We start from the raw sequence: 12,238 nt of genomic DNA, 5'->3' as shown, positions 1-12,238 counted from the left end.
ACAATGGCTAGTAGAAATCCTTGGGTAACAGAAGAAATATTGAATTTAATTGATGAAAGGAGAAAATATAAAAACACAGAAAATGGAGCAGGCAAAAAGGAATACAAACACCTCAAAAATGAGATTGACAGGAAGTGCAAAATGGCTAAGCAGGGATGGCTGGAGGACAAATGTAAGTATGTAGAGGCATATATCACTAGGGGTAAGATAAATACTGCCTACAGGAAAATTAGAGACCTTTGGAGACAGGAGAACCACTTGTATGAATAACAAGAGCTCAGATGGAAGCCCAGTTCTAAGCAAAGAAGGGAAAGCAGAAATGTGGAAGGAGTATATAGAGGGTCTATACAAGGGCGATGTACTGGAGGGCAACATTATGGAAATGGAAGAGGATGTGGATGAAGATGAAATGGGACATATGATACCGCGTAAAGAATTTGACAGAGCTCTGAAAGACCTAAGTCGAAACAACGCCTCAGAAGTAGAGACAACATTCCATTAGAACTACTGATGGCCTTGGGAGAGCCAGCCACAACAAAACTCTTCCATCTGGTGGGCAAGATGTATGATACAGGCAAAATACCTTCAGACTTCAAGAAGAATATAATAATTCCAATCCAAAGAAAGTAGGTGTTGACAGGTGTGAAAATTACGAAACTATCAGTTTAATAAGTCAAGGTTGTAAAATACTACCACGAATTCTTTACAAATGAATGGGAAAACCTGGTACAAGGTGACCGTAGAGAAGATCAGTCTGGATTCCACAGAAATGTTTGAACACGCAAGGCAATACTGACCCTACGACTTAGAAGATAGGCTAAGGAAAGGCAAACCTACGTTTCTAGCATTGTAGACTTACAGAAACCTTTTGACAACGTTGACTGGAATACTCTCTTTCAAATTCTGAAGATGGCAGGTGTAAAATACAGAGTGAAAGGCTATTTACAATCTGTGCAGAAACCAGATGGCAGTTATAAGAGTCAAGGGGCATGAAAGGCAAGTGGTGGTTGGAGAAGGGAGTGAGACAGGGTTATAGCCTACTCCCAATGTTATTCAATCCGTACATTGAGCAAGCAGTAAAGGAAACAAAACTTTTGGAAAAGGAATTAAAATCCATGGAGGAAAATAAAAACTTTGAGGTTTTCTGATGACACTGAAATTCTCTGAGGGACAGCAAAGGACCTGGAAGAACAGCTGAACAGAATGGACAGTGTCTTGAAAGGAGGCTATAAGATGAACATCAACAAAAGCAAAATGAGGATAAATGGAATGTAGTTGAATTAAACCAGGTGATGCTGAGGGGATTAGATTAGGAAATGAGACACTTAAAGTGGAAATGAGTTTTGCTATGCAGAGAAAAGCAAAATAACTGATGATGGCCGAAGTAGAGAGGATATAAAATGTAGACCGGCTATGGCAAAGAAAGCGTTCCTGAAGAAGAGAAATTTGTTAACATCGAGTATAGATTTAAGTGTTAGGAAGTCTTTTCTGAAAGTATTTCTATGGAGTGGAGCCATGTACGGAAGTGGAACATCGATGATAAACAGTGTAGACAAGAAGAGACTAGAGGCTTTCTAAATGTTGTGCTAGAGAAGAATGGTGAAGATCATGTAACTAATGAGGAGGTACTGAACAGAATTGGGGAGAACAGAAAATTGTGGCAGAACTTGACTAGAAGAAGGGATCGGTTGGTAGGATATGTTCAGAGGCATCAAGGGATCACCAATTTAGTGTTGGAGGGAAGCGTGGAGGATAAAAATTGTAGAGGGAGACCAAGAGACGAATACATTAAGCAGATTAAGAAGCAGTAGGGTGCAGTAGTTATTCGGAGATGAAGAGTCTTGCACAGGATAGATCAGCATGGAGAGCTGTAACAAACCAGTTTCTGGACTGAAAGTAACAACAACAACAACAACAACAACAACAACAAGTTCTGGCCAAAAATTGGGAGTACACCCTGGAGACCCCACTTATGTAGGGTAGGTAACCAGGATGTGGTTTCACTACGTTGTGTCATAAGTCTTTTGCATGTTGTTGAGGACAGTGAAAAGATGCTGACATTGGGCTAAAGCTAACCACACAACAGACTCCAGGCAGATCAAACTGTTGGCAGTAAAATGGCCTTGGTGAAACCCACCCTGGGGCAGAGCCGAAAGACCATGAGACTCAAAATACCAACACAGCTGTCAGTTCACCATATGCTCAAGCAAATTGCACAGAACATTAGTGAGACTAATTGGGTAACAGTTGTCCATCTCAAGAGGATGTTTACCCATTTTCAGTACTGGGACAATCATGCTTTCTCACCAATGAGAAGGCAACTCACCCTTGCTCCAGACGCTGTGGAAAATGGCAAAGATGTGTCTTTGGCAATCGCCTGCTAAGTGTTTAAGCATTTTGTTGTGGATGCAGTCTAGCCCTGGGGCCGTGTAAGGGCAAAGAGATACGACACAGGGATTTCTCACTCACTGAATGGAGCATTATATGGCTCCAGGTGGTGAGTAGTAAATGCTAAGTGAAGGTGTTCCACCCACTACTTGAGGACGCTTGCATAATACAAAGCAAAATGTTCGGTAACAGCATCTGGGTCAGTGTAGACAACATTATTTACAGAGATACAAGGGGCCCATGGGGGGGGGGGGGGGGGGTACTAGTGTCAATGCAGGTGTCTAATCTTTGCACAAACCTGCAAATGAGGGCTACATGGTCCAATGGTAGCAACATACCATTCCCAGCAATCTCATTTCAGTCATTTTATGAGACCTGGCAAAGAGCTACTTAAAGGAAACAAGGTGCTCCATCGACGGACATCACTTATGGTAATGGAGGGACAGTATGCGATTTCTAATGACCACGATAAGTTTGGGGGTCCACCAAGGTATTATCTTTTGACAGGGAGTCGCAAGAAAGAGGGAATCAGTAAATCAGCTGCCGAGATAATGGCTGCAGTTGTGCTCTGGACAGCCACATCGATACCTCCACGTCTCAGGGTGCAAACAACAGCAGTGGTTAAAATACCCCAATCAACTTTGGAGAGAGCCCAACTGGGTGGCTGCCCAGGCCAGTTACGCTGAGAGAGGATCAAAACTTTTGGAAATGACTACTATCACACAGGTCATCATGGACTCCCTGATGGATGGATGGACAGAAGAAATCAGAAACTGCAAATGGAAAGTTCAATGGTCAAATAAGGGTGGGGGTCCACACTCTTGGGAAACATGCTTCCCGGAGAGCAAGGCAAAGAGCAGGAGAAATGCACAAGAGACGCCATAGTTCAGCCAGGTGGCAGGAAAAACTGCACTGGAGGATAACACTGTCAGTATCCCGTGGGGACTTGAATGGACCAAGGAGTCAGATCATTCCTCAAGGCTGCAGCTGCCACTGGTTGCGAGGATATAGCATCAATACACAGTTTCTTGTCCTCCTCCTCATACGATTTCGACTTGTGCAAAGGCTTTCTGCCCCAGATTCTGGGGCTCCTGGTAAGGGATGCTGGAGAAGAGCACTGCTTCTCTGCCGAGGGTTGCGAATGAATGTTGCTGGTGGGTAGGGAGTCAACACTCTGAAAGGGGGTGTGGGGAAAGCAGTAGAGGAGGGCTCCCATGGAACAGGGGAGCAGGTGTAGTAGAGCAGCCCCAGTACTTAATGTAGAAGAGACAGGGGGAATGGTACATTCACTAGAGAGGTCGATGGACTTGTAGCCATAGCACGCATCATCATCATACATGCAGGATGTAGACAATCGTATTTCTTCTTGTTCTCATTATACGGGGATCATCAAACCTAACAATGGGGACCATATAGTTATGAAGGAAAAGTTTTAGAATAGGCAATTTGCAGATGTGGATAAAGTGTGTTGTTTTATTTCCTTTTGAGGAAAGAGAGAGAGAGAGAGAGAGAGAGAGAGAGAGAGAGAGAGAGAGAGAGAATCCTAATTACTACTGGGCATAGAAAAAAAAATTAAGTGTGTTTAATTTGACATTATTTGTACACAAAACAATAGGAGAAAGGGAGGATAGGTGAAAAAGAGGGGGCATCTTGTGTGTGTGTGTGTGTGTGTGTGTGTGTGTGTGTGTGTGTGTGTGTAGCATTTACTGTAGCATGGTATTTAGAGTTGGATTTTAAAGAGTCCATCTTTCAAGAGAAGGTATTTTACATAAACTTACATGTAATCCATGATATGGTCCATCAAATTAGCAATGGGAGGCCCCTCGGCAGGACTATGCTCATATGTCAGTCCTAATTCTCCATCAGGACCAACCACAAACTGAAAGAAAAAAAAATTAACACTATAAATAAGTAATCTCTGATGTAATTGCTGAATTAAATGGAAAAGAGAGGAAGGGGGATTGGGAGAGGGTGGGGGGTGGGCGGGGAGGAGGTGGAAATGGAGAGGTAGAGGGACAGGGAGAGACTATTTAATGGATTTGGGTACATATGAGGAGCACAATAACATTCTGCAAGTAAAAAAGTAAATTCCTCAACGAAAACAGCTTGAAAGTACATACACTATTAAATTACAATAATGTGTACCAAAAATAAAATATTTTTATGCTAACTAGAAGACAGAATGACTTGCCACTACTTAAGGAGGCAAACTGCAAGTACTGCTGATTGCACACATTTAAAAGTACAAAAAACTATCCTAGCTCTTGGAACTGTTGCTCCTCAGGGAGAAGACAATGATGAAGAGGGAGGTGGTAGAGAGAGTGTCGAATTTTGCTTGTGATGGAAGTAAATACCGTCCAGGCTTTCTTCTTACTGTTCTGTCTGTGTGCTGTTTGTAATTCTGGCCTGTTCATCTTTCTTTGTCATTTAACTATCTTGTCTATCCTCATTAATACACTCCTGGAAATTGAAATAAGAACACCGTGAATTCATTGTCCCAGGAAGGGGAAACTTTATTGACACATTCCTGGGGTCAGATACATCAGATGATCCCACTGACAGAACCACAGGCACATAGACACAGGCAACAGAGCATGCACAACGTCGGCACTAGTACAGTGTATATCCACCTTTCGCAGCAATGCAGGCTGCTATTCTCCCATGGAGACGATCGTAGAGATGCTGGATGTAGTCCTGTGGAACGGCTTGCCATGCCATTTCCACCTGGTGCCTCAGTTGGACCAGCGTTCGTGCCGGACGTGCAGGCCGCATGAGACGACGCTTCATCCAGTCCCAAACATGCTCAATGGGGGACAGATCCGGAGATCTTGCTGGCCAGGGTAGTTGACTTACACCTTCTAGAGCACGTTGGGTGGCACGGGATACATGCGGACGTGCATTGTCCTGTTGGAACAGCAAGTTCCCTTGCCGGTCTAGGAATGGTAGAACGATGGGTTCGATGACGGTTTGGATGTACCGTGCACTATTCAGTGTCCCCTCGACGATCACCAGTGGTGTACGGCCAGTGTAGGAGATCGCTCCCCACACCATGATGCCGGGTGTTGGCCCTGTGTGCCTCGGTCGTATGCAGTCCTGATTGTGGCGCTCACCTGCACGGCGCCAAACACGCATACGACCATCATTGGCACCAAGGCAGAAGCGACTCTCATCGCTGAAGACGACACGTCTCCATTCGTCCCTCCATTCACGCCTGTCGCGACACCACTGGAGGCGGGCTGCACGATGTTGGGGCGTGAGCGGAAGACAGCCTAACGGTGTGCGGGACCATAGCCCAGCTTCATGGAGACGGTTGCGAATGGTCCTCGCCGATACCCCAGGAGCAACAGTGTCCCTAATTTGCTGGGAAGTGGCGGTGCGGTCCCCTACGGCACTGCGTAGGATCCTACGGTCTTGGCGTGCATCCGTGCGTCGCTGCGGTCCGGTCCCAGGTCGACGGGCACGTGCACCTTCCGCCGACCACTGGCAACAACATCGATGTACTGTGGAGACCTAACGCCCCACGTGTTGAGCAATTCGGCGGTACGTCCACCCGGCCTCCCGCATGCCCACTATACGCCCTCGCTCAAAGTCCGTCAACTGCACATACGGTTCACGTCCACGCTGTCGCGGCATGCTACCAGTGTTAAAGACTGCGATGGAGCTCCGTATGCCACGGCAAACTGGCTGACACTGACGGCGGCGGTGCACAAATGCTGCGCAGCTAGCGCCATTCGACGGCCAACACCGCAGTTCCTTGTGTGTCTGCTGTGCCGTGCGTGTGATCATTGCTTGTACAGCCCTCTCGCAGTGTCCGGAGCAAGTATTGTGGGTCTGACACACCGGTGTCAATGTGTTCTTTTTTCCATTTCCAGGAGTGTATTTTCTTGTGTTTTATGATCTTTTTCACCCTCTCCCCTTCATCTTTCACTTCCTTGGTTTCATAACAGGTGGTTGCTCTCAGTTTAGGATATGAATAACCTTACCCTCCTTTCTAACCTCCCTCACAGTTTCTTTTTTTTTCCTCCCTGAGGAGAAAATAATAGTTAAAAAGTTAGAATAGTTTTTCCTACTTTGAAATGTATCCCACTGTCTTCCCCTCGTTCAGTATTACAGACTGAAGTGAAGTTGTTCAGTATTACAGACTGAAGTGAAGTTGTTCAGTATTACAGACTGAAGTGAAGTTGTTCAGTATTACAGACTGAAGTGAAGTTGTTCAGTATTACAGACTGAAGTGAAGTTGTTCAGTATTACAGACTGAAGTGAAGTTGTTCAGTATTACAGACTGAAGTGAAGTTGTTCAGTATTACAGACTGAAGTGAAGTTGTTCAGTATTACAGACTGAAGTGAAGTTGTTCAGTATTACAGACTGAAGTGAAGTTGGACAGAAAGCTGAGTGAGTACTGAAAGGAGGAGGATCAGATTTTAACCACATGAGACTCTCTGTATTATAAAATTTATATCTGTAAAAGAAAGAGGGAAAGAAGGTGGAGGTTTAATGCCGCATAAATACAAAGAGGTCTTGCTCAGTGCTCAGTTTGACCTACAGCTAACAGCAATATGGCAAATTGCAAAAAAATCAACAGCTGTTAATACAATTTCAAGAATACCCTATTGCAGTGTATACAACTTAGGTGAATAAGGCATATACTGTTGGGAGTACCAAGAGGCTGTCCACTCTCAATGCTGTAGTCTATAGGAAAGTTGCAATGTCAGAAGGGTAAAGTGAAACACAGGAAAACTTGAACAGGATTGACTACAGCACTTGACCCTGGATATAAAGAGGCAAAGAGATGGATTATTGTTTGAGTACACTATTGGCAATAAATCACTAGAATTGGTAACAAAGGAAAATAAGCAGGAGCAACCATTGCCCAGAGTGAGCAAAAATAGAATGACCACATGAAAATACTACAAAAATCAGATGCCAGTCAGATTCACTGGAAGAATCTTAAGTAAATGTAATTTATCCATAAAAGAAGGATTTTACAAATACCTTGTTCACAAGATTCTTCAGCAGTGCTCATCAGAGTGGAGCCCTTACTGGATAGCAGTAACAGAGGGCGGAGGGAGGGATGGAGAAAATTCAATAAAGAGTGGTACATGTTGTCATATCTTTGACTGTCATTTCATTCTGTAAGAAATGCAGGCTATTGTACACAAAAGGGGATATCTGAGAATGCCAGTGGCAGAACCTCTTGATGTGATAACACACCCAGTATTTGCACACATTTTGTGCAGAAATAGTTGAAAGAATACAACGAAGACACTTAACATCTAGTTCCCCCAATGGTCAAGGTACTTCAATCAGGAGTACTTTTGCGATGAAATGGCTCACCATCACAGTGAAATCTGAAGTCCACAAGACCACTACCAAACTCTAATTACAGTTTTGGCATGTCATTTTTTCTTATGTGTAGTGTGTGAAAGGGAAGCAGCTGTGCGATTCTATGTATGCAATCACAATTTGAGATACACACATTGTACACAATAATAATGCTCTTCAATATTCTCCAGCTGCACCAAAAGAAGACAGAGATGGAATCTACAGAAACAATAAGTAGTAATCCTCATTTATCAGCAAAAGATAATAAGTAATTTATCTCCACATTTCAAAAGAATTCTGCAAAGTAATATGTGTAATACATCTAATACTTTTTACATAACTTGTTTACATACCTGTACAGTTTTGTCATACCAACGATTTGCACCATTCACTTTACTTCCAAGTCCATGAACCATTTGCAAAGCATTTACTGTTGATTTATTCAAGCCCTTTAAGTTAGGATTGGGCTTGTCGAGGCACATAAGGAACAAAGATGTCTTAATGCTGTCTAGTGCATAACTATTTGATTTATCTGAAAAGAGGAAAACAAGTCACATATGAATAGGCAAGCAATGTCAGGTGTTATTAAGACACATTGTCTACAGTATGTATCCTCTCTTTTCTTTGTTTTGGCATCACTGTAGTACTTGTCCTCTCTTACTGGTAACAATGCACAAGAAAACTGGGATTCCTCAGCCAACTGCGTGGAAGACTCTGCAGGAGCAATTACATAAAAACCGTATTGCATACAGGTGTTGTGACACTTACGGCCAAATGGTTGCACCATCATAAGCGAATTTTGTCAAGGTTTCCAGGGAGCAATGAAAGACAAGTAATTTCCCTGCTGACTCGTGTTCAGTGATGAGATAACGTTCCATTTAAACAGTAAAGTGAATCGTCACAACGTCTGCATAAGGGGCATGGAAAATGCCAGTATTACAGTGGAGACTAAAAAGATTCTTCAAAGGTGTATGTCTTCGAAGCTGTGTTGTATAGCAATGTTTACGGATCCTTTTTTTTGGAAAAGCTGTGATGCGTATGATGTACATACACATGTTACAAGACAGGTTGTTTTCGAGACTGACAGCTGTTAATCAACATTTCATATTCCATCAACACGAGATCCAGCTCATTGGCACAGAGATGTGCATTGTCATCTGAACAAGGAAACTCTAAACCGTTGGGTTGGGCAATGTGCTCGGGATGATTTGGCACTCTTCAGGTGGCTCCCAAGGTCTCCTGACTTTACAGTTCATGACTCTTTTCTTTGGAGATATGTCAGAGACAATGTCTATGTACAAAATTTTCTGACAACACTGGGTAAACTCCAGGACTGCATCACTGCCACATTGGTGAACACTAACTACCGCATAGATGAGGGTAGTGCAACAGAGATAATATAGAACATTTGTAATGGCATGTAAGAACTGGAAAATGTGTTTTTCATACAACATATCAATTCCTATTTTGTATGTAATATTTTGTGAAATACATTCCTACAAAACCCAATGGATCATTTGTAATCACTCTGTGTTTCAATTATCCAACTGGTTACCATGTTCAGGCGAGATTGCAGGTACACAATCACACTGGAACTGAAGTAACATCAGATACATCAGCTCATTAATACCCTTTTTCAGATGTTTTAGTATACAAAAAAGAAAATGGGACTTTGGAATGCAATGTATACTGTAAAACTATGCATAAGGACCACTACCTCCATGCTACTAGTTGTCATCCACCACATACACTATTCAAGAGAGCTTACGCTATTTCGGATTCTGATAACCTGATGCTGGAACTGGATTACCTTAAGGTTGTTTTCAGGCAAAATGGATATACTAAGCATCAAACTGCCCACACTTTTCAATTGGGACCACCATGTGGACCAACAATGGACATTTGCCAATCATTTGGTTTTTTACCCTTTGCGGGGAGTATTTCTTCGAAAATTTGAAGAATCCTCAGCAAATATGACATTAAAAGTGTCCTTTTACCTTTGGCCAAAACCAGATCACTTTCTGGATCTGTTGAGGATGATTTTGGGTTGAGGAAGCCTGGAGTACATAAAATTCCCTGTCATTGCAAAAGGACTTAGGGCTTATATTGGACAGACTATTCGTACGGTTCATGACCAATGTGTGGAATATCAACATCATAAGTCAGCTCCAGCTTGAAAAATTAGCTGTCGCTGAACACTGTCTCAGTGAAGGGCATAATATGTCATTTAGAGAGATGCAAATTACTGCTCTGGCTTCCCATTACTGAAATTGTGCCTTAAGGAATCCAACGAAATATGATTATTCAAGGACATTATTAATAGAGATAAAAGTTTTCCTTTAAGCAAGATGTGGACTCCTATTTTAACAGATATAAAACAACAATGGTCTGGTTTTCAACCAGCTGCATCTTAATTTATGATTCATCACTTTTGTTAAGTTTCTACCGCTGGTGGCGCTGCAATTCTTCGCTTTGCAGAGGGCAGCCCTTTTACCTCTCACGGACATGCAGTGGCCTGTTCCTGGGGTATAAAAGGTATCTGATGTTAGCTCAGTTCCTCAGTGAATGTGCACCTGCACTCTCCCCTGAAGAGGCTGGCCAGTTGGCTGTCGAAATACCCTGTTGACAGGACAATGAAATACAGCCACATACCGGTGAAGAGCATCAACATTTATCAAGCCAGAAAATTCTATGTAATCCCAGTAGGTAATGTCTGTATGCACTGCTGAGCTCTATACAGGGCAGAGCGAAATTCGAACACTTGGGCTTCACAGCACGGCTCCTCATATGTCAGCGATCTCACAAAATTTTGGCCTGCGAGTACATCCGGCAGAAAAAGCACGTTAAAGAGTGGCAATCTGACAACACAGTAACCACATGTATGGTGACTACCTCTGTCAGCATATATTAGTCATGCTGTGCAGTTGGTGCAGTGGGTAGAGTTTTGGGTTAGCGTGCAGGAGGTCGATGGTTTGATCTTTGGTTGAGGCATATGTTTTTTATTTGGTAAATGTAGTCCAGGTCGTACAGTATCTGGCATCTTAATCATCAACAGTGATTGCAGAGGGTCCCCTAGAAAACATCTGCCCTTACATACTACGATCTTAGAAATGGAAGATCGGTCAGCTTTGAAAGAAGCCCTTTCCACGTCGTGGACGTGAATTTATTTGCACCACTTCATCTACTAAATGCGAAACCTGTTTTCTTTGTACCCTCCTCCAATGGTCTGATAGATCAGTACCAACTATTATTCTTGCCTCATTCAGGTCCATTACATTTCGTTAGGACCTTGCATTAGCAGTAAGACTAGCAAAGTGCTTTGCGAATAATGTCCAAATTCTGTTACAATTTGTATGTGTTAGCACCATGGTCCCTCTAAATAAACACTGAGTCTGGCAACTGCATGCTGTTTAGTACATATCTCAATGCATCATCATCATCATCATCATCATCATCAACATCATCAACATCCTCATCCTATTGCTGGGTTGTGGAAACATCATGTCTATTACCGTTAAGGAAGCAGTGTAACTCAAAACCGAACATTTCACAGTTAGCGGTGTCAGGATGAATCATGCAGAACAATATATGTCAGAAGGGTAATGCATGTTACGTGGAACAACGTGCAGGACGTATGATATGTTTATACTGTGTGCGCTGTCCACCGGACAGGGACTACTGCAAGCAGAGTAACATGCCGATGACAGACTCCGATGTACATGCATACACGTATCGAATTTTCTCCTTGTAAACCTCTACACCAGTGTGGCAGACATATGGCATACACAAACGATGAATATGTGGATATGCTTCTGGTCCTTGGTGCACTGATAACCAGACTGGTGTTGCCACTCGTGAGTGTACTGCTAGATATCCTCGTCAATGCCATCCAGATAAAAATGTGTTTCGTTGTCTGGAGCTACGCCTTTGGGAGTCAGGTTCCCTCCTTCCACCATCGTGTGACAGAGGTCATCCACGGACTCGCCATGCTCCAGCTACTGAGGAAGCTATTCTGGAAGTCATACATCAAGAACCTCAGTGAAGTACACGTACCGAAGCAAGGCACACTGTAATACAGTCGGATGAAGCAGCATTCACTTGTGAGGGTATCTTCAATAGGCACAATGCCCACCATTGGTGTGAGGTTAACCCGCACGTAACCCGTGACTGTGGATATCAAATTCGCTTTGGTGTCAACGTCTAGGCGGGAATATTGGGCGACAGATGTTTGGGCCCCTACATGTTGCCTGACCAGTTGACTGCGTGAAGGTATCATGCATTCCTCTCAAACTATCTGCTTCATACGTTGGAAGATGTTCCACTACATGCTCGCAGACGATATGGTTCCAACATGACGGCACACCTCCACACTCTGGAACTATATGCAACAGTATTTGGACAGAACATTTCCTGGGAAATGGCTCAGACATGGATGTCCGAATGAATGACCACCGCATTCACCCGACCTAAATCCCTTGGATTTCTTCTATGCAGACACCTGAAGGAGCATGTGCATTCTACTCTGCC

At 43.3% G+C, this 12,238-nt stretch overlaps 1 protein-coding gene across 3 annotated transcripts in view; it reads right to left on the bottom strand.

The window, feature by feature from the left end:
• Window positions 1-12,238, bottom strand: part of LOC126262416 (carnitine O-acetyltransferase-like) — a 101,752-nt gene that overhangs the window by 25,112 nt on the left and 64,402 nt on the right. For all 3 annotated transcript variants that reach the window (XM_049959045.1, XM_049959044.1, XM_049959048.1), the window contains exons 8-9: window positions 8,065-8,243; window positions 4,167-4,267 (exon numbers count right to left, since the gene is read on the bottom strand). In XM_049959045.1, coding sequence (XP_049815002.1) covers window positions 4,167-4,267; window positions 8,065-8,243 — 280 coding nt within the window. The remainder of the gene's footprint in view (window positions 1-4,166; window positions 4,268-8,064; window positions 8,244-12,238) is intronic.

This window comes from Schistocerca nitens, chromosome 6 (genome assembly GCF_023898315.1).
Source record: "Schistocerca nitens isolate TAMUIC-IGC-003100 chromosome 6, iqSchNite1.1, whole genome shotgun sequence".
In the NCBI taxonomy this organism is placed as follows: Eukaryota; Metazoa; Arthropoda; class Insecta; order Orthoptera; family Acrididae; genus Schistocerca; species Schistocerca nitens.
This window is presented reverse-complemented; position numbering and strand designations above follow the sequence as displayed.